Here is a 23,422-nt window from a genome sequence, read left to right on the forward strand (position 1 = left end):
CCACAGAGATGTGAACTCGTGATTTTTTGGTTTTTTTTTTTTTTTTTTTTGAGATGAAGTCTCGCTCTGTCACCCAGGCTGGAGTCCAGTGGTGTAATCTCGGCTCACTGCAAGCTCCACCTCCCAGGTTCAAGCCATTCTCCTGCCTCAACCTCCCACGTAGCTGGGACTACAGGCGCCCGCTACCACGCCCAGCTAACTTTTTTGTATTTTTAGTAGAGACGGGGGTTTCACTGTGTTAGCCAGGATGGTCTCAATCTCCTGACCTCGTGATCCGTCCTCCTCGGCCTCCCAAAGTGCCGAGATTACAGGCGTGAGCCACCGCGCCTGGCCGAATTCGGGATTTTTTAACGGGGTTTGGCCCTATTCATACTACAGTCCAGTAAATGGGATTTGAGCCTTTTTGGCCATTTTGTATATTTGGAACTGGACTCAGATCTGTATTTATAACAGCATCTTAGATCTTCTGATGTGTGAGGTCTTCTGATCACACTTTGAGATGCTGGCCTTGGGGACACAATGAATGCAGTCGTGTGGTGTCACCAACAGGGAGCGCCAAGCGTGCTCATCGGTCACCAGCAGAACCCAGGTACTCCACAAATGAAAAGTCTGGTTTCCACGTTTTTATCCAACAGAAATCTTAAGAGTGATTCCACGCTTTTACTATCAGAAAACCTAGGAAGAGACTGTTTTGGTCCAAAATAAATCTGAGTTTTCTATTATCTGAAATCTGAAATGTTCCAATGAGCATTTCCTTCGAGTGTCATGTCCTTACTCCAGTTTCAGATTTTGGGGCATTCCAGATTTTGGATTTTTGGATTAGGGTTACTCAGCCTGTATTATTTTTACTTTCAAATACATTGTGAGAATAGGAACTCTGCTATCTTTTCTGGGCTTACGGCCTCTGAGGCAATTGAGAACTGAGTATAATTAGTATTTTTATCATTATTACTCCAATAATGACTCACCTAGTGCTTACTATGTGGCTGACACTCTTCTAGGTGCTTTGCACATTTGACACTTGTAATTCTCACAACCACCCTATAAAGTAGGTACTATTGTAGTGCCCACTGTACAAATGTGGAAACTGAGGCTCAGAAAGACTAAGTAATTTGCTTGAAGTTCGCAGCCAGGAAGTGGCAGAGCTGGGATGTGAAACAGGTGGTCCAGAGTCTGCACTCAGCCACGTGCCCTCCTGGAGGGAGACCCTGCGCCGTGCCTGATACACACAAGCAATCACGCCCACCCCTTTCTCTCCTTCCCTCCCCACCCAAGACCCAAGCCCACACCCTCTCGACCCCCAGACCCACCCACACAGTGCCAGAAGCTGTTCCGTCCTGCCTCGTACCTGTCAGGGAGCAGGCAGAGTGTCTACTCTTTGAAGAATGGTCCCTGGAACTGGGCTGCAGCCGGGGCTTTGACCTTCCTACACTGCCTGGTGATGTACGGGGCCGCTGGTGGAGAGCATCGGGATGCCAAGCGGAGGCTGTAGCTGTGTAGGAAGAGGAACAACACACGTTGTCACCAGGAGCCCAGCCCAGTGCCCTAGACATTGCTGGGGGGCTTCCTTAGTGCTGGTCACCACTTCCCAGGCCTGGGCAGGACTGTACTTCCTGGACACCTTGAGGTCAGGTGCCTGGCGTCAGCTAACAGGACATGAGCTTAAACCACCAATGTGTACTTCTCCATGTCCAGTCCACCAATTCTCTTCCCTCGGAGGCGACTGCAGAAGCACGGGCAAGAGGAGTGTCCATTGGGCTGGTTCTGAGCCACCATGATGGGCAGCGCTGTCTGGTGACCCCCAGTGGATATGCAGATGAGCCAGAATGATTCCGATTGCATCAAAATAACGGCTTTGCCCTTCTCTGATTCTATTTCCCTAGGCGCCTCCCTGTTCTCCCCTCCTGCCAGGCCCCAACACCCATAAGGCAGAAAGCATCTGGGGAGGTTACTGTTACCAAAGTACAAACACACCTGCATATGGGCTGGGTTGTGGGGGATGGAGGCAGGTCCCCTCCCTGCCCTTAACCCCACACTCCGCATCTATCCTGTGCTGAGCACTTCCATGCTGAGTATCTCAGAGGGGGTGGCGTGGCTTCCCAAAGAGGTGAATCTAGGATTTTGGGGGGGCATGGTTTTGCCCTATTTATACAAAAAAGCTCCCCCGCCCCATCCCAGTAAATGCGATTTGATTTTTTTCAGAAGGGCCTTTAAAAAATTTATTTAAAAGATAGATGATTCACACCATTATTCCTTTCCTTTCCTCACTCAGCTAACTCGTCCTTCTCTTCCATATCCCAGCTGGGATGTTACCTCCTCCAGGAAGCTTTCCTTCTTTAACTCCTGGGTGGGGTGTTCCTCCAACAGGCCCCTTACGTGTGTGTCCCCATCCCAGCACTTGCTACACTGAATTAAAAGCCCAGAATAAGGTGTCTGCCTTTCTCATGAGCTCTGAGATCCCAAGGTCAAGATCTTTGTCTCGTTCATTGTTGCATCCCCAGCTTGGCACAATAAAAATAAACATCCGGCCAGGTGCGGTAGCTCATGCCTGTAATCCCAGCACTTTGGGAGGCTGAGGTGGGTGGATCACCTGAGGTCAGGAGTTCAAGACCAGCCTGGCCAACATGGTGAAACCCTGTCTCTACTAAAAATACAAAAAATTAGCCAGGCGTGGTGGTGGATGCCTGTAATCACAGTTACTTGGGAAGCTGAGACAGGAGAATCGCTTGAACCCAGTAGGCAGAGGCTGCAGTGAGCCAAAATTGTTCCATTGTACTCCAGCCTGGGCGACAGAGCAAGACTCCATCTCAAATAAATAAATAAACAAACAAACATCCACTGAGTAAGAGTGATCCATACAGGCTCACTGCGTGTCCAGAACTGTGCTAGGTATTTTACACAGACAAACAATCTAATTCTTCACACAGCCTACCCAGGTGGATACTGTTATTATCCTTCATTTACAGATGGGGAAACTGAGGCACAGAGAGCCTGTCACCTGTCTGCCTCTCTAGATGGAAGAATGGAAAGTGAGGGGGCCTCCGGACAAGGTGGCCCAGGTCAGAGGAGGTGGGAGGCCAGGCAGGTAGGAAAGCAGGAGGGACAAATACGCCCAGAACGCCACCTGCTCTGGTAGTTTGCAGAGCCAGCTCTGCCTGAGGGAACAGGAGACGGGAATGGAGTCCAGCTCAAAGCTGGCACATGGAAGAGCTCACATCAGTGGCTCTCAATCAGGGCACACACTTGGTAATGTCTGGAGACACTGTTGGCTTTCACACCTGAGAGAAGGGTGCTGCTACTGGCATCTGGAGGGTAAGGTCAGGGGTGCTGCTAAACCTCCTACCCAGGACAGGCCCCCGCAACAAAGATTTAACCAGCCCCAAATGCTGATAGTGCCAACGTTGGCAAGGGAGCCCTCAATCATATTAAAATACCCAAATGTATCAACAGACGAGCAAATGTAGAAGGTGCCAGAGAAAAGCCTTAGACAAGACGAAGAGACCTGCTGTTGTCACGAGTGAGCCTCCCCCGAGGGCCTGGCTCTCCGTCAAGGTCAGGGCTGCCCCTGTTTGAATTCCTCCCCCGTGCTGTGCAGCCAAGGCCCACGGTCAGCTCAGTCTACTCGCCTGTGCAAGAGTTAAGGAAGAAACGGAGGACCCATGCTTCATGCAACTGTGCTCCTGACGGGCCACCAAGGCCCATGAGGGGGCCTGAGGTGGGGGGCTGTCTCTGTAGCTAGTGGCCACCCCCCAACCCCATTCTAGCTGGCTGGTGCCCCAGGAGACCCAACCTGGGAGGATACAGCCAGCTGGGAGGCTGCTGGAGACATGGACTCCTATGTCCTGTTGGGGAATAAGAAACAGAGCTGGCAAAGAGCAGGTCCCCTCCCTACGACATCCTGCTTCCCAGGGAAATGTCCACAGTGGTGTAGCAAGACCAGCAGAAGCTTTGGAGACAGACATGCTCTGCATCATCAGTACCCAGCTTCTCCCTCTCTCTGTTATTAAATATCCAAAAGCCAGATCAATCACACAAAAATAACACCTCGACCTCCCAGGCCTCTCTAGCCAGCCAGTGTGTCTCCGCTCCCTTCGGCTCCTGCGGATGCAGCAACCATAGCGTCTCCACCAGGGGGCGCGCCTCCTCCCCGGCTCAGGGCGTCCACCTGGGTGGAGGGAGTGGATCGAGGCAAAACCCCTGAAGGCAGAGGCCCCTCTGCCACCCCTCATCCACTGCCTGGCCTAATGGAGGACCACGCCAGCCAACATGAACATGGCCTCTCTGACTCCTAAGGACTTTCTCAGCTTTCTCTCTGAACCCTCCCAGCAGCCCAGGAAATAGGAAGAACAAGTGCTTTTATTATACCCCTTTCACGGATGAGAAAACTGAGGCTCAGATGGATAAGAAGAGTTTCCCTAGGGAGCAGAGCGCAGGCCTTTCAGCTCCTTGGGCCACAATTTTGAAGAAACATCAGGTCACCAATTGGGTGTTTCCTGTTAGGACGGGGACAGGATGTCCTGGGGGATTGTCCTTCCTGATCAAGAAGCGCTTCACTGTCAAAGAACTCATGAGAGCACAGCGCCCCAAGCCCCGAGATGTTAAATACCGAGGACCAAAGCTCCGGAGTTGGGTGCTTCTCCAGGGCACAGTAGCAGTTAGCGCAGAGCCTCATGATTCTTGGTTCCCACCCACTAGCTGTGCGACCTCAGGGAGTCGTGGACCTGTCTGAGCTCCAGGTTGATCTTCTGCAAAGCAGGAAGACCAATTTGGGGTTACAGTAATGATTAACTTTGGAGAAAGGTCTCCGTGCAGGGCATCCTGGCCCTCCAGTGGGTACCAGCACAGTGTCATGACTGTGGCAGTTGCGGGTGGTGGACACATATGGAATAGTCACCATCCCAGGAGGATGCAGTATGGCCGCCTGGGGGTGGCCTCCGATCCTCATTCTCATTGACTGTATGGCTCAGGGTAAGCCACTCCCTGTCTCTCAGCCTCGGAGGCTCAGCTTCCCCCTCTGTAAAATGGAGACAGTCCCTGCCAGCTTGCCAACAGAGAGCAGGGCTGGAAGCATTTTGGTGACCAGGATTGGGAGCATTTTGCTTTCTGGGAAGAATCCAGCACATGTGAGATGCTCCTACTGGGTATGACCCCAGGAAGCATTGGAGCAGGAGGTGAGCCAAGGTCCTGACCGGTCCTTAAAGACTGAATGTCAAGTAAGACCTCTGTGTCAATGCTTTAGTCAGACTTTTGGCTCAAACTCCTGTGCAGAGCTCCACACCTGCACATCCACTGCCTGCCCGGCCCCTCCCCTTGGATGTCTAATGAGCGTCTCACTTTAACACGGCAAAGTGGCACATCGTAGGGTCCCACCTTGCTCCTGCCCCTGCTAGGCTCCAGCCGCACCGGACGCTTGTCACTCTTCTCAGGAAATGGCAATGCCAAACATGTTGTTATTACAACTAAAGCCCGGTAGCCCTTTTCTTCCTCTTCTATTCATTTTGCTGCTTCGGATTGGCCCTAGACCTAGAAACCACACTCATTGGAAGCAGGTGCACTGTCAGGGCAGTGTGTTGTGATCATAGAGCCTGTGAGACCCCCGCTGTGCCCACCCCCAAGCTGATCCATCTCCGGGTTCCTTAACTCTGCCTCCAAGTCCACACACCTCTCTCCACTCCCACTGCCACCACCCAGCTCAACCTGTGGCATCAACGCCTTCCATGAGGACTGCGGCAATTGCCACTGCACTGTCCCCACTTTGATGCTGCCTCCCCCCCAATCCATTCACCACTAAGCAACAAGAGAAGCCTTTATAAGGACCACTGGATGTGACCACCACACTGGACCATGTCACTGCCCAGTGCAAAAGTGGCCCAAGCCTTCCCACATTATTAGAGCATTGTGCGCCTGCCTGCCACCCTCCCGGTCCCCTCACGCACTCTGCGTTTGCCCTGTGCACTTGTCTCTCAGCCAGGCAAGCTCTTCTTACCTGGTTGCTCCCTGCTTGACTTTGCCCTGCCCTGCCCTCCTCTGCCCGCAGCTCCCTCCCTCCCACCTTTTGGGTCTCCGCTTAAGTGTCTTCTGAAAGAGGCCTTGCCTTCTTTGACCTCCCCGTGTTAGCGGACACCCCAGCCCTGTTCTCATAGCCTCTGGAGTTTCCTTTCTGTCTTCCTTCTGTCCTTCTGTGACTTTCTGGGCCTTTCGCTCACAGCTCTTCCCACAGCAATCACCTTGCCTGTCGAGTTGCTGACTCCTTCACCACTAAAAGAGGATGTCTTTGAGGGCAGGGACTGAGTCTTGCTGACAGTGGAATCCCCTGTGTCGCCAGGCACAGGACCTGGCACAGGAAACGTTGGGTGGGTGGGTAGAGGCAGCCATGAGGGATGCCCCTGGTTTGCAGGTGGAGGAAACATGGTCTCAGGACCACACACCCTCCCCTGGCCTGGCCCCTGCCCAGGGACCGCAGAGCCCAGAGTCTCCTGCACAAGGACAGCCCGAGCGCTCCCAGCACTGCCTCCAGTTACAAGGGGATGCCCTGTCAGCCAGCAGGGGGCGAGCACAGTGTCACAGGATGCTTCCTGTAGGTTATGGTGATGGCATCATCGCTGTGCAAGTGTTCACGAGTCAGTGCCTGGCTTATCCAGAGGCCTGTTAACCTTCACAATCCCGAGAACAGCCTAGAACGTTGTGGAAAGTCTGCGTCATCCACAACCAGTGCCCACTGATCTGTAAACTCTCTTTTTTTCTTTTGAGATGGAGTCTCGCTCTGTCACTCAGGCTGGAATGCAGTGGCGCTTTCTTGGCTCACTGCAATCTCCGCCTCCCAGATTCAAGCGATTCTCCCGCCTCAGCCTCCTGAGTACCTGGGACTACAGGCGCCCGCCACCACGCCTGGATAATTTTTGTATTTTTAGTAGAGACAAGGTTTCACCATGTTGGCCAGGTTGGTCTCAACTCCTGACCGCAGGTGATCCACCCACCTCAGCCTCCCAAAGTGCTGGGATTATAAGCGTGAGCTACCATGCCCGGGCCCTGATTTGTAAACTCTGACAGAAGCTCACTGCATGCAGGCACTAAGATTCATGCCTGGGCCTGCAGCCTGTCCCTAAGGAGCAAAGCCACACAGAACTCAAGCTTTCAGCCCGGCACAGTGGCTCACAACTATAATCCCAGCACTTTGGGAGGCCGAGGCAGGCGGATCACGAGGTCAGGAGATTGAGACCATCCTGGCTAACATGGTGAAACCCCGTCTCTACTAAAAATACAAAAAAGTAGCCGGGCGTGGTGGCAGGTGCCTGTAGTCCCAGCTACTCCGGAGGCTGAGGAAGGAGAACGGCACGAACCCGGGAGGCGGAGCTTGCAGTGAGCCAAGAAAGCACCACTGCACTCCAGCCTGGGCAACAGAGGGAGACTCCGTCTCAAAAAAAAAAAAAAAAAAAAAAAAAGAACCCAAGCTTTCACATTCAGTGCATGCTGCTCTTACTGTACACACAATCCAAACGAATATGGCCGATGGCTTCCAAGTCCATGGCCAATCAGAAGCAGCAAAATGAATAGAAGAGGAAGAAAAGAGCCGTTAGATTGAAGCAAATACAGAGTCTGTAGCAGACAGCAGTCACTTCCCTGGAAGCGGGAAAGGAGGGCAAGTTCAAGGGCAGGGAAAAACGATGTGCCAGGCCATGTATGTGCCATGATGTTCCGGGTCCATGCACGCTTAATTTTGTCCTTGGGGAACCTGAGAGGTCAACCGACTTGAGAGAGGTTAACTAATGTTACAGATGGAACATTTGTGCCCCCTGCACCCCATTCATGTGCTGAAGCCCTAACCCCCAGTGTGATCGTATTTAGAGGTGGGACCTTCGGGAAGTGACAGGGTTTACTGAGGCATGAGGATGGGACATTCATGATGCAATTAGTGCATGTGCCTTGTAAGAAGATGCGTGTGCCCGAGAAAGGTCATGTGAGGACACAGACAGAAGGTGGCAGTCTGTGAACCAGGAAGAGAGCCCCGACCAGAAACAAAGCATGCGGCACCCTAATCTTGAACTTCCAGTCTCCAGAACGGTGAAAAAAATAAATTTCTGTCATTTAAGCCACCTAGTCCACGGTATTTTGTTATGGCAGCCCAAATTTTGTTAAAACAACTTGCCCAGAGTCATGCTTGGTGACATTAGGGTCTGAACATGGGGTCTGGACCACAGCCTGTCATCTCTGCACATGACTCCCTCCCTAGGGGTGCATCCATGGCTTTGGCGTCCATGGCCAACCTCACACAGATGACCCACCGGCGCCCACGCCCAGCCCACATCTGGCCTTTGAACTCCATTCACGCGCTGACATGACATCTCTTGGACATCTAGAAGGCCCCTTAAATCAGGTCCTGAATTTAAATTATGACCCTGCCTCACACCTGCCACCCCACCCCGCTCCTGTTCTTGGTGAATAGCACTGCATTTGTGCCCTGAAAGCCAGAGACCTGGGAGTCAACATGGTCCCTCTGTCACCCTCTCCTGCTACACATCACCTGCCACTGGCTCCATCTAGTCCACCTTCCTTCCTCTTCTACCACTATCGGGGACCACCTCTCGCCTGGAGTCCTGCAAGGCACCTTCCTCACTGGACTTCTCACTTCCACACGGCTCCCCTCCCATCTGTTCCACAGAAGTGTGACCATCTTCCCAAAAGGCAAAATGGACCACGACACGCCCCTGCTGCAACCTGTCAAAACCCCATGATTCCCAGGACACAATCCAAATTCCTTAATACATCAAGTCCAGCCTGCACTGCCCTGCCAGCCCATCTCTCCCCTTCCGTTCTTGTTACTCCAGCTTACCTGGGTAGAACCCATTTCCCGGTGGCCTCTAGCCCCGGCTCCTCACAAGATTCACCCAGAGAGGCCTGGGCTGCACGCCAGGCCATGACATCAGGATCTCTGGGGCAGGATTGGACTATGGTATCTTTAAGCTCTTTAGTGGTTCCAACACGCAGCTGGGTTGAGAACCACTGCTCTGGAGATGCTTCTGGGCCGCCCTCTTGAGGCAACATGGCCCTGGTCAGGTTCCCACGGCACTTGCCCCCTCACGGGCAGTTTCTCAGGCATCTGTGACTGTCTGATAAATGCAGGTATCCCCAGGGGACCGTAAGGTCTCTGATGGCAGAGCTTGGCTGAGTTTTGCTCATCATTGTATTCTTAGTACCTAATTGTGAGTGAGTGAATAACAGACCCTCAACATGTAAGGAAGGAAGAAATGAGCGATTCAAGACTCCGTGATATTCCCACTGCACAGCTGTTCTCAGACACCATTCAGTGCAGGGGAGGGAAAATGGACTCACTATGCTCCCAAAGATGTTCCTCCATAAAATCCTGGCAAAATGAATGAGATATGTAGTCCTAAATCCCAGACATCAAGAAACGGTTGAAGAAGTTCAGCATCAAGTGTCTCGCTCTGCTGCCAGGCTGGAGTGCAGTGGCCGGATCTCCACTCACTGCAAGCTCCGCCTCCCGGGTTCACGCCATTCTCCTGCCTCAGCCTCCTGAGTAGCTGGGACTACAGGTACCTGCCACCACGCCCAGCTAATTTTTTGTATTTTTAGTAGAAATGGGGTTTCACCATGTTAGCCAGGATGGTCTTGATCTCCTGACTTTGTGATCCGCCTGCCTCGGCCTCCCAAAGTGTTGGGATTACAGGCACGAGCTACCACGTCTGGCCCAGCATCAACTGTTTTTAGAAAGCAGGGCGGTGTAGCATTACCTTGGTAAGATTTTCAAACACAGTGGTTGAACATTTTAAACCTAGTGGCAGGGTTGGGAGGAACCTGCTGTGTGCCCCACACAGACTTTACCCAGAAGTGTCTTGCCCCTGGCAAAGTGCTCCACTGCCTACCGTAGGAGGGAAATTTCTGGACATTTTACTTAGAACAAAAACTAATGGACTTTGAAAGCACAAGGGGATGTCATACGCCATCCAATCTGTACAGTCGGGGAAGGATTGGGCAGAGGACAGAGCTCAAACACCTGGGCCACTCCTGGCTCATAGGAAGGCTCAGAAATGGTGCTTCAGAGCATCGTCTCCTGTGGATCCTAATTTCTTGCTTGTCAGAATCCCATGCTAGTTTGAAGACAAAGCAAGGGCGTTGTCTATACAATAGAACGTATAATAGAACATGTCTAGAAATAGAACATCTGTTCTATTCCTGGCCTCAAGGACACATTCATTCTTTCAATCAGTCATTCAGATTTCTGGTGGCCCATTCTTGCATCAGGGACTCGGCACAGGCTGTTCCTGGGATGCTCTTCCCTCAGGTGGTCCTGTGGCTCACCCCCGGGCCCCCTTTCAAGTTTCTGTTCAAATGTCTCCTTCCCAGTGAGCCTCACTTAACCGCTCTGAAATCGCAAATCCCCCTGACACTCCCCATCTCGACTCCCTTTTACTTTCTCAGTCGTGCTTATCCCCATCAACAGACCTGCATTTACTGGTTATTGTTTACTGTCTGTCTAGTAGGCTCCACGAGGGGGTGCACTGGAGGCTGGTTTGTCACAGAGGCACCCCGAGTACCCTGGCCGCTGGTTGGCACACAGTAGGCATTCATCCACTATTTGTCGGGTAAGCGATGTGTCTATTCTGTGCCAAGTGCTTTGCCAATGCGAGTTTTGGTGAACAAAACAAGTCAAGTTCTCTACATATAGTGTAGTTTTACGTGTCACTTAGCGTAGCCTAGAGAGGAAACATACTCATTTCAGAAGGAGTTTGATCCCTGTACGAGGTCAAGACTCAGGCCTCCTGGCTCCCAAATGAGCACATTTTTATTCAGCCCCCAGTGGTTTTGGATAAGGGAGAAATCCAGACACACTGAAGTATACAAGAGAAACTGAAGAAATAGAGGTGAAGGTGAGAGTGGAGGAGAAGACAGGGAAAGGTGACATGGAAAATGGTAGCGTGTGGGCTACGACCTGGGGTGGGGGGGATCAATCCGTCCAGATAGCTGGGCCTTGTGCGTTCCAGAAAGTGGGGACAGGAAGTGCAAAGGCCCTGAGGTGAGACCCACCAGGAATGCCAGAGGTGATGTGGGCAGAGGGGAGGGTCTCATAGGCCTTCAAGTGAGGTGGCAGCCAGGCTGTCCTTCTGGGCAGAGGAATGTCAGGACCCAAAGTGGCTGCTGTGCTGGGCACAGACTGTGGTTGACAGGGAAGGAATTGGGGACACCAGCAAGGAGGTGGCTGCCACCACCCAGGGAGATGATGGTGGCCTGGACCTCCGGGCAGCTGAGAAGGCCGAGCTGGGAGAAGCTGTGGATTCCGGGTGCATTTGGGGATGTGGGGATGGAGGAAGAGGTTTGAGTCTAGCAGGACTCCAAGCAGGACCATTTCCATTCAGCCCACATAGGGAGGACAGCAGTGGAGGGAGGCTTCATGGAGAGAGTTTCATTTTGGAAAGATTAAATTTAAATCTAGACACTCAAGGGAGATGTCAGGTGGGTGGCTGATTGGAGACTCTAATGAGAGTGGAAACCCGGGATTGGTCAGCATCCAGGTGGTATTTAACACGTGTTACTGGATGAGATCACCAAGGGAGAGCAGAGACGGAGCGAGGGGACAGGGCCTAGGGACAGAGGCAGGATGAGGGGGAGCAGCCAGTAATGTGCGGAGACCAGGAAAGGGTGGTGTCCAGGTGGAGAGTATTTCAAGGAAGAGGAGGATTAACAGCGTCCACCGCTGCAGATGGGCCAAGGGAGATGGGGCTGGAAACCAACCACGGCATTGAGCATCCTGGGGGCTGCTGGTAACCTTGGTTTGATGGCTCCTGAAGAAGAGCCAAATCCCTGAAAGTGAGCTCGAGAGAGAGGGGGAGGAGAGACACTGGAGGCAGGAACCCAGAGGATGCTTCAAGAAGGATGGAGGGAAAGGAATTTGGGAAGGAAGGAGCTGCCGGCTTTCTGAGGACATGGGCGCTCCAGGGCTCCAGGGTCCCCACCTGGCCACGGTGCTCTTCCAAGCTCCCTGTCAGCCTTCCATGGACATCCTGGGTTGGGACTCCTGCCTCCCCTGGTCCCTCCTTGCACCTTTTTCTTGCAGTCTTCAGGAGGGATCTCCTGGGACAACCATGCAGAAAGCTGGTTAGGCCACATTGCTGGCTGCAGAAGTCTTACATGACTCTCTCTAAATTCTCAGAGTGCAATTCATTTGAAGTCAGTGTCTGATGTTCTCTGCACTTTTGCTGAAGGTAGGGGAGAGGCAGAGGGTGGGGAGATGGTGCAAAGGTAAGACAAGCCTGTGATCATGCTGATACTCCCTGGAGGCCGGGTGAGGGCCCACAGGTGGGAGCTGTGGGAGCCACCGGCCCTCAACCACTTCCAGGAACAGTCGACATCCACTATAGGACCCACCTTCCCCAAGTGGGAAGGCCCACGTGCTCCAGGGAGCCCCCGCCCATTCAAATGAAGCCCCCAGCCTGGGGGAGGGGCTGAGAAGACAGAGAAGAAAGAAGCAGGGCAGGAACCCAAAGGAGGATGGGGTGGGGATTCCAGAGCCCAGAGCTGGAATCCTAGCTCCATTACTGACTTGCTGTGTGGCCATTGGAAAATGCCTCTACCTTGCTGAGCTGTAGGAGTCTTGCCTGTAAAATGAGGATGTCAAGCAAGAGGAAAAAAAAAAAAACAACCTAATCGCATCATCCACTGAGCACTTTCTATGCACCAGGAGCTACTTTGGGTAGCTTCTGGGAGCTCCTCAAATTCCCAGCAGTCCTGTAAGGCTGGGCCCGTGATCGTCCCGGTTTACAGAGGAGGGTGCCGAGGCTCAGAGAAATAAAGAAGCTGGACACTCAAGTTCCCTCAGCCAATAGAGAAGCAGCCAAGATTTGAATCCAGGACCATTTGATACCGAAGCCCATGCCCCACTTCCTGACACAGTCCCTGTAGTAGTGAGGATTGAAGAATTCTTTCCAATATCCCAAATCCGGGTGGGGGTGAGCCTTTGCCCACAGAGCAGCTGCACTGACCACCCACCACTCTGGCAGTCGGTTTCGGGCTGGACCCACCTTTGCTCAGAGGGCACCGGAACAGAGAACCTCAACCTCGGGTGTTCACTGCAGTCCCCGGGGTTACGAAACCGATCCTGATGCCTGCTTTCTATCCCAACAAGTTCTGATTTCGCTGCTTTCAGGTACAGCCCAGGCATTGGGAATGTTAAAAGGTGCCTTTGCAGGCCACTGGTCTAGATCCTTGTACTCAAAATGTGGTCCCCAGACCAGCGGCATCATTTTCCCCTGGGAGCTTGTTGGTAATGCAGACTCTCAGCTCCCACCCACTCCGAGTCAGAATCTGCAGTTTAAGAAGATCCCTGGGAGAGGCATCTGCATGCGGACGCCGCAGGAGCACAGGGCTGGGGAGTCTCGAGTGTGGGCAGCCTACTAGGCTGCAGTGGGCAGCAGGCGCCCGTTCTGAACTCTGGTGAGGAGCTGCTGCTTGGTGAAGTTCTGTAGACAAAGTCTCCAAATGAGAGGGCCGAAGGGGAGAGAATGAAAGCAGGCCTCAGCAGGCAGTGGTAAAGGTGTGACGCCACGGGCACAAGGAGTCGCTGGGGTGCCTTCAGGTGAGACAGAGCCCTTGAGTACCACTGGTGGGGACGATGGGGACACCAGAGCTGACTGTGAGGAATTAGTACACGCCTGTCCATGCGCTGTCTTCATGTCATCCTCCCTTTAGCCCCAGGAGATGGGCTGTTATACCCTTTTTATGGCGGAGGGGACAGCAACACAGAGAGGTTAAGTACTTAAGAAGTGTGAATAGAAGGACAAAGGGAGGGAAGATTCGTACCCAGATCTGATTCCAGGGCTGAAGTCAGCCTCAGCAGACACATTTTTCTTCCTTCCCATCAGCCCACTGCTGAGACCCCAATGTGGCCTCCACGCTCCCAAAAGATCAATCACGCCCCTGCTTTGTGGAGCTTCTAAGCCAGGTTCTGCGGTCTTCAGAGGCCATGAAATCCCCAAACCTGTTTGGGTTGAACTCTAAATACCCAGCATGTGACAAGCTCGTAACACCTGACCCAGTTGACAGGGAGGGCAGGTGACCTCGGCCCGGGGAACCTGACAGTGGGGAAAGCCTGGCTGTGGCTGCCTCTTTTGCTGCCAAGACCCAAGAAGTGCAGGGGACCCCAGAGGCCGCAGGGAGCAGCCCTTCCCTTACAGACGAGGAAACCGAGGAGAGCGAGCAAGGCACTCGCTCACAGTCACATGCCAGGTTGTTCCTTGGGAGCAGTGAGGGGACAGGACTAGGCTCACTGCTTATTTGGGGACATTGATGATGGGAAGAAGGGTAGTTGAAGCCCCTGAGGACTCGCTGAGGGCACTCAGATCTCTGTAACTGGCTCTACCTGCCTGGCTCCCCCACTGGACTGGCAGCGCCAGGAGAGCATGCTTGAAGTCTATTCACTTCTCACGCATTGAACCTGCCACGGAGCCTAGTACAGGTAGGTGCTCAGAGAACATTTCCTGAGCAAACAGATGGCAAAGCCAGGCTCCTGGTGCGGTTCAACCCTGAAATGTACCCGTCCATGCTGCTCAAAAACCAAACCCTCCCAGCATGGCTTCCCATAAGGTTTCTCTCATTGCCAAGCTCCTGCCCAAACCCTGGGCAGGACAAGTTCTCCATTTTTATGACAGGTCTGTGCACCTAACCCTACAGCCCTCAGGCCTCCCCAGCCCACCTTCCCCACTCCATTCAGCGCAGGGGTTTGAGTCTGGAGAATGTCACCTCAGCTGGAAACACCGTCATTGCCTGTGACATGACCAGCCCGGGTGAGAGAAGCCCAGCAGGGTGGAGGAGCAGCTCCTCCAGCTTCACAGCTTCCTCCCTCCTCTGCCTTCACACCTCCCATCACACGCTCCCCTGCAGACACCCGGTTCTAGGCTGCCCCAAATCCTGTCCCTTCTTTCCTCTCCAGTGGAGCTGAAACAGATTGCTTTCTTCAAAAGGCAGCTTCTAAGAGCAGGAGGGAAGCCAAAAAGAAAACACGAACACAAAGTGTGTGAAGACTGATGAACATAGAAAAAGCAGATTCCCAACTTGGGAAGCAAGAGATGATGGTCCCTTATGAGATCCAGCAGAAGAGCCCTTTTTAGACGGTAAGATTCTGTGAGGACACTAAGACTTCGTTACTGTCACCACTCCGTCTTTTAAAGGTGATCTAGGTCAAAGAAGTCAAAAGGATTACATAAACCCCCGGGACGAAGAAAGGAAGAGCTCACCCTGCGTGTGGTCTGGAGTTGCTGGGGCTGAGTCTCAGAAGCCTCATGTAGCATCTGTGCTGGACCGAGAATTTCTAGAACATGATGATGACGCCTGCACTGGACCCGGAGCCGGCCCAGGGATGCTAACAATGAGGCAGCTGCTCCCTGCGGTGCTCTCTGCTCCTACCTTGATACTCAAGAAGCCTGTGGGAGCTTGGGGTTCTTTGCTACCCAAGAGGTCAAAACCAACTTGTCTCGGGGGGCCTGGGTGTGCCTGCCTGGCAGGGCGTCCCAGATGCAGGGCTGGCACTGTCACGGGAAAGCCACACTCGGTGCCTGAACGGGTGTGGGTCAACATGGGGATGACGCTGCCCGAAGGGCAAGAGCACCATGGGCTGTGGGGCTGGAGGTCTCATCCTCAGAATGTGCCCAGGGTGCAGGGTTGAATAGTAAAGTCGGCTCTCCTGCCTTCTCCCTTTCTGCTCGTGATCCCCCAAGTCCTCAAACAGGCTGTAAGGTGGCCAGGACAGGACAACTCACTCTGCCTTACACCTGAGGAGCCTACGGGGGCCTGCAGGTGTCAGATGACTCTGATCCCGGCCGTCTGGCCCCACCCTGGACTGCTCAGACCTTCCCAGGATCCTGCACTCCATTCCGGTTGAGAACTGCTCAAACAGACACCCAGCCCAGCCAGGCACTATGTGGGGAGACCACAGAATGATGGCCAGATGGCGTATGTGGAATGAAAAGTCTCCCAATGTTTCTTACACGTTATCAGCATTTCCCAAAACCAGGTTCAGTGGAACTGGTTCCCACAGACGCTGTATGTGTCCTCATGATCATTTGCATAATTGCAGCTCACATTTTCTGCTTACTGTGTGCCAAGAACTGTGTCAAGTGTTTGATACGGAATAATGAATTTAATCTTCCCAAGAACCTTATGAGACAGGCACTACTGCATTTTACGGATGAGGAACTAAGGCACAGAGAAGTTAGGCAACTTGCCCAAGAACACACAGCTGGCAGGCGGCAGAACTGGGGTGGAAGCCCGAGCCTTTTACCTCTGGAGCACAGGCTTGTGAAACCAAACGGGCGTGTCTCTGCAGAATTTCCGGGCCTTTCATGTGCTGACAGGCACTGTAAATTCCTAAGAAGAGGAGACATGTTGTCATCTACCCCAAACTTATTTCCCTTAGTTATCTGATAGCCACTGACCGCTCACTCTGCCAGTTACTGTGGGTTACAGTGCTGAGCCGAGCAAACACACGCTCTGAACGCACAAGGGGAATTCTGCAAGGGATGGCTTTGTCAAAGCCTATCCCTACTCAGTTCCAGGAGAGTGGCTTCCCACACACAAGGGCCCTGGCCTGAACTGTCCTCTTGCTCCCTCCATGGGATGTCACTTCAGTCCTCGCTCACGTCAATGCCTGTGCCTGCATGGCCTCCTCTCCAGCCCCAGGGGGCGCTACGGGAACACTAGGCACATGGAGCCTTTTGACCCATCTGGTTTGACCTGGTGCTCCTGGAGGGGCAGAGACCATGAGGTAAGTGTGACAGTCCTAACTCTGCCACCAGCAGCCTGAACGGGTCACCTGCCCCCTCAGTACAGTTTCCTTTATGAAATGAGCCTAACGCCAACTTTGTACGGCTGGGGAAGCATTCCCAACTCTGCCTGCATGGTGCCTGGAACAGAGCAGGAGCTCAATGGAGCTCAATCCAGAGAGGCTCTTACAAGAGGAGACCCCTCCCACCCTCCTTCAGAGAGAGCCGGCCCAGCAGATCAAAGCAGGGAATCAGTAAATCAGCATGAGTACATTCCTCAAGCATTTCTTAATCAGAAATAGAGGGATGTGTGTGTGTTCACCAACCTTTCTGATGGAGAAAAACACACAAACATGCTGCCTGACCACATTTTAAATTCATGACCCCAAAACTCCAGTGGGCTCCCAGCGCATATGCCCCCTGGCAGCCCTTGTCTGTTCCCTGGTACCGTTCCCTTGATTACCCACATGGCTGCTGTTCACTGTCTCCCCTCTTCCTCCACATCTCCCCATCCTCACTCATCTCCAACGATTACGCTCCCTATGGCACACACTGATGGTGGAACAAGACTCCCACAGTTTGTGCCCTGCCTCCCTTCCCAGCTGCCTTCTTCCTTGTAAGGTGGGATGCCCTCTCCTGAGCCCCACTCCTCCCATGGGTGCCAGGCCCCATCCTCTTTCAGGCAATCAAGGCACTCCCCATTTCCACTCCAGAAGTCTCTATTCCCGCATCTATGTTTTCTTTCTCTCCCTAGCATTTATCATCTGACATGCTATTTACTTGCTTTCCTGTCTCTACCAACTATAACATAAATTACATGGAGTAGGACATTGTGTGAGTTTTGTTCACTGCTATATCCCCTGGCACCTAGAGCAGTGCCAGGCATGTAACAGCAGGTGTAGGCCCCACATTTATGAATGAATGAATGAATGGCCAAGATCTGCACTTTCTGGACTAAATCACACCCACATTACATCATCTGTAACTTCCAGTTTTTGTTAAAAGTGAGGAGAGAACCTAAAACACTTATAAAGGGAATCTGAGTACAAAATCTTCCTATGCCTTTATGATCTCTGCCCTGGTCCCTGCAAATTTTTAATTTTCTTACCCATACCTAGTTGGACTGCAATTTTTAAGCGAATTACTGTGAGCCTTTCTAAGCATTCAACTTGTTTTTCATAAAGAGCTCTATGCTATTCATCGGCTTGTATAATATTTAATTCGATTGTGCAAGTGTGATAATAAATACAAGTGGCATAAACAGGTTTGGGAACCAATGCAACTGACCTTTGGCATGCATTTCACTTGGCTGCTGGGAATGGAAGCACATGGACTCTCTCCATGAGCAGTAGTCAGGATTTCCAGAGGCAATGAAGAGCATGCATTAATATGGTGGGTTGGTCAAACTAAAGTCAGTTGGGCTTCAACGGTATGTTTTATCCACAGTTGGCGTTCCAACAAAAGTTCAGAAGGATTTCTGGTTCCATTCCATTCTCCAAGGCCCTGTGCTTTGCAAAATGTTCTCACTTTTTTTTTTTTTTTTTTAGATGGAGTTTCGCTCTTGTTGCCCAGGCTGGAGTGCAATGGTGCGATCTCAGCTCACTGCAACCTCTGCCTCCCGGGTTCAAAGACAGGATTATCCTGTCTCAGTCTCCTGAGTAGCTGGGATTACCGATGCCCGCCACTACGCCCAGCTAATTTTTGGTGTTTTTAGTAGAGACGGAGTTTCACCATGTTGGCCAGGCTGGTCTCGAACTCCTGACCTCGGGTGATCCGCCTGCCTTGGCCTCCCAAAGTGCTAGGATTACATGCATGAGCCACCGCGCCAGCCTCACAATTCTTAATTCTCTGTTCTTCCTTAGGCAAGGGTGAACATGCTGGACTTAGTGACTAAGTGGAGGAGACCTCTGTGTTTGCTTGGAGTGGTTGTGACTCATTCGGGTGAAGGAGAAATGTCCAAGGCAAGCGATACTGTGTTGCAGATCCAGTTTTTGGAACAGCTTTGTTAACACGGCCCATTCAAATGCATATGGCACCATGAAACCCGTCAGTGTTTAAACCCTAAGATGATGATTCATTATTTTGAGCAAAAGTCAGAAAATCTGCAAGGAAAGTCATCCATTGCTATGTATTTGGGGAGGCTCTACTAGGGAAGGATCTCTCCATTCCCATAACTTAGGAGGTCAAGTGTCAGGAGACGGAAATTCAAGCTTGGTACCACAGAAAGGGTGATCCTATCTTCCGGTCCAAAAATAGGGAGAAAAGAACCTAGAAATCTGAAGGAACAGTTGAATAGTTCACCCTCATGAAGTTCAGGATGTTCAGTTATCGTCAAACATAGCCTGTGAGGAGGACTCGTGTCGTTGGTGTGTGTACCAGTGTAGACTGGGAGGGGAGACTATAATTCCACCGGTACCTTTGAATTAATAAACTCTGCTGTCCTGGGTTTCTAGCACAGTTTTATGCTGGTCTCTATGGGTTACTGACTGGCTTTCATCATGCATTGTTAACCTTAAGGACTATGCCCAGAGGCAGGAACACTAATTTTAATTAGCTATCACCAGCCATTTCTTTCGGCTTGATTTTAATGGATCATTTACCCATGGACAGGACATTCTCTGTTCAATCATCAGCAGTTAGTTGCCCCAACATTCACATTTTAAACCAAGAGGTCACAAGTTAGGGTCACATAAGTAGGTCCTAACTACTTATGTACTTATAAGAAGTGGAGCGGTAGCTTTGGCTCTATTATCCTTGAGGATTTTTCTTTTTCTTCCACAAATACTGAGTTCCTACCACATGCTCAGGGCTATGGTGGGTGGAGGTGAACACACATATGCAGGGCGCAGTGTTGGCAAACCCCCAATTCTTTCTTACCTACGACACTCAGAAACGTCCCCAGCTCCTGAGCTGCCCCTGACGCATCTATCACTGGGTTGTTATAAGAATTAAGGAAAAACATAATTGAAAGTGTTCTGAGAGTTGAAACGCGCTGTAAGTATATCAAAGAGATGGCAAACAAGCAAAGGAAAAGAATTTAAAATTAAAATCAGAAGAAATTCAGTGATGAGGGATACCATGCCATTAAAAATTAAAAAATTTAAAAAAAACAAAAACTTTAAAAGCCCTCTGAAGTCCGGGTAAGACTCATTTGACAAGCTGATAAAAATGAAGATTTCAAAGTCCCACTCCCAGAGATTATGGTTCAGTAGGTCTGAAACTTTTAATCACCCAGGTGATTTTTTAATGTAGGTGGTCCACTGAGCAAACATCCTGGGGAGACAATCCAAACTAGTGCTCCATCTCACACCCAGGAACACAGGCAGGAAACAGCACTTAAAGCTGTAATTAACAATGCAAACCAAACCACAAAATGCTCTTACCTCGCCATGTGCCACACACAACTCGGAACAACACCTTAATAAAACACCTGCTGTTAGCTGGCACTCACAGGCTGTGTCTGTAATTTAAAAAAATACTTTCAAAGGATATAAACCTATCATTAATTACAGGGTTGAAATAACCTGGCACAGTATATATTTCAACTACAATATCTGACACCAGGTCATTGAGGCCTATCAAATGGTTGGCTCCTCCATGAAGTTTGTAAAGTTAACACAGATTTGTTTTCACTAAACTCACTTGTAAAATTCAATCACAGGAGCCTAACATAAGCATGAAGACAGTAAGAGTATAAAACTCACACCTGTTAACATATACACTGGCTATTAGAGAAATTCCAAAATGATTCCAGAGAAACATCCTGAATCCGTAAGAGAAATCCATTTCATGGGCAGGTCCATCAATCTCTGCTAAAGGTAGTGAAATACAGGTACTTCCATGAGTTTGTAAGGACCAGCTCTCTACAACTATCAAGATTCAACCACTTGGCACCAAATAGATTTATTGTAAACATAAATTAAAGGACACAGGATGGTAAAGAGAAGGAAACTCTTGTTTTAGAACTAAGGAACTTCACCTGGCAACAAATATTTGCTGAGAAAGGAATTGATCGCACTTTTACCCAAACTTTTGTTTCATTCTCTCCACAGATCATTTCTTTAACTCATGTGTTTTGAGAGCTTAAAAGGAAAAAAAGCAGTCCATTATATGTGTGTTATACTTAATACTCTCCTATCTAGGTCACTTGTCCCAGCAACATCACTTACCAGCACAGATCAAAAGCCAAAGTCTATTGTGTTTTGGTTTTTGGCTTTCTTGGAGACAGGGTCTCGCTCTGTTGCCCAGGCAGGAACATAGTGGTGCAACCATAGCTCACTGCAGCCTTGGCTTCCTGGGCTTAAACAATCCTCCCATCTCAGCCTCCTGAGTAGCTAGGACTACAGGTGTGTGCCACTGTACCTGGCTTTTTTATTTTTTGTAGAGATGGGGGTCTCACTGTGTTGCCCAGGCTGGTCTTGAACTCCTGAGTTCAAATGATCCTCCTGCCTCAGCCTCCCAAAGTGCTGGGATCACAGGTGTGAGCCACCGCATCTGGTCAAGACCTATTGTTAATGAGTGAGCAAACCGTGTCCAAAAATCCATGTTCTGGAATTAATGCACTTGTAAGGGAGGTCCTTGGGAGATCTCTCAGGGCCTACCATCTCTTTGCTTACATATGATAATTAACAGGAGCACAATCTAGCTTCCCAGCCCACAATTAACAGCAGCATAACTAAAGGATGCCAGGAAGCACAGACAATATCCATGAGTGACAGATGGAATAGGAGATCTTGAGGAGTACGCTCTTCTCAAAAGTCACATCTCAAGCTTCTGGATCCTCTAGTGTGGGGTCAGGATCTCCTATATGCCAGAATCATCTTTTCTACAACAAAGTATTAATTGATGGTTACTTCAAACCCTCAAAGAAGGGTGAAATTGAGTCCAGTGTAGTCTTAAAAAGCAGAAAAGTAGCAGACACGAGACCACAGGCAGCAAATACGTGGCACTCCAGAACCACTTCGCCTTTGTGCATGCAAGACAGACACGGATCACTTAGCCACCCCTCTTTCCCTGAGTGTGAACCCAGCTTCAGAATCCAGTTCTATGCAGCACCCTGGGCAACTGCTCCCCCTACACAAATGGAAACCTGCTTGTCAACCATGGCTTGGAAAGACTTCTGTGAAAATAGAAGGGGGAGAAGTTGACCCCAGAGAGTAGGCTCATCCATCCTCTGGGCTGGTCAGTATCTAGATCTGCTTCTTCTCTAACAGAGCTGGAGGGATAAGGCTCCATCCCTGGTCAACAAACCAACGAGGCCTGGCCAAAACCTCAGGCATGCTGGTTTCCCAAGAACATACACAATGGGTTCATCCCGGGAAGAACTAAGACATCCATTCACCTGCAACACACTTTTAAGCTCCTTCAAATCTGCTGGTGCTTCTTGTCCTGCAGACAAGGTGCTAAGTCACATTGTCTGCTGCTTGATGGCGATGCCACTGGAAGGCGGCACAGGGGCGTGCCCAGGGGCTCCCTTCTGCCTCCTCACTCCCAGACCCACAGACAAGAGATAGAACAGACTCGTGATTAAAAGACGAGCCAGACTGCCTGGACTTGACTCCTGGCTCACCTCCTGCCATCTGTGACTTCAGGCAAATTGCTTGACTTCTCCGTGCTTCAGTTTCCCCATTTGTAAAATGGGAGAACATAAAAGTATTCACAGGGCTCTTTTGAAGATTAAATGAGGTAATATATGGAAAGCCCTTAACATCGTGGCCAGCAAGCATTGGTGATCATCCTTACATTATTATTGTTTCAGCAAATCGAGGTTATTTGGCTTTCATGGTTTTACAGAGCTAATAAAATGCTTTCTTCTGAACTTACCTTTTAAAAATTGACATTTGGTTTTGAAATTCAAAACCAAGAGAAATAGAAAGTTACACGGAGGAGATGACAGAATAAGAATGAATCATCTTTTTTTCTCACTTTGAATTGAAAAATGATTTCCTGTCTTACAGCGCACTTCTCTTTAGTTCTGATGGGTGGGAGAACCTGCTATAAAAAGGAAGCAGCTCTGGTCCACATAGGAACAACTCTGGCCTGGCAAAGACACGGCTAAGGTCCTCGGTGTCACTGGTGGCCAAACCAGGAGTTACAGGCCACTTGAGCGCTTTCTCTCTGGGCAGAGGCAGGAGATGAGGGAATGTTCTGGCTACTACAACTCACGCTGTCATGAAATCTTATACATGGCATTGCCAGGCTCAACTTTTCATCGGATTCAAACTGAGATTAGACAGGACATCATTCAGTCATAATAGTGATGCTGACAGCAGCAGACGCTGACAGCACTCACTGGGGTGAACAGCATCTGTGGTCCTTCCAGGCTGCTCTAAAGTTGTCTTCGTGGCAATTCTTTGTGGTCAGATTGATTATCTCCCTTCCACCAAAAGGAAAACGGGGGCTCAGAGAGGTTGAGTGACTTGCATAGATTAAGCTTACAGAACTATATGTGATAAAGCCAGAATTCAAATATTGTATTCAACAAATATTTATTGAACAGCTACTACATGCCAGGCTCCATTCTATTAACAGATGCTGGGAATGCAGCAGTGAAGAAAACGAATTTCCTGCCTGGGTAGAACTCTCATCTAAGAAGGGGAGACATAGAGGAAACAAACATAATGAGTCCATAAACAGAATGTACAGAAGGCTTA

General features: G+C 50.6%; 1 protein-coding gene across 1 annotated transcript in view; it reads right to left on the reverse strand.

Moving 5' to 3' along the window:
• LOC108519969 (PR domain zinc finger protein 2) overlaps positions 1-23,422 on the reverse strand; it is a 45,913-nt gene that overhangs the window by 6,885 nt on the left and 15,606 nt on the right. Inside the window, exon 2 of the mRNA XM_017859261.1 lies at positions 1,349-1,492. Coding sequence (XP_017714750.1) covers positions 1,372-1,492 — 121 coding nt within the window. The 3' untranslated portion in view covers positions 1,349-1,371. The remainder of the gene's footprint in view (positions 1-1,348; positions 1,493-23,422) is intronic.

The sequence above is a fragment of the Rhinopithecus bieti genome, unplaced genomic scaffold, assembly GCF_001698545.2.
Source record: "Rhinopithecus bieti isolate Rb0 unplaced genomic scaffold, ASM169854v2 scaffold_50015, whole genome shotgun sequence".
NCBI lineage: Eukaryota > Metazoa > Chordata > Mammalia > Primates > Cercopithecidae > Rhinopithecus > Rhinopithecus bieti.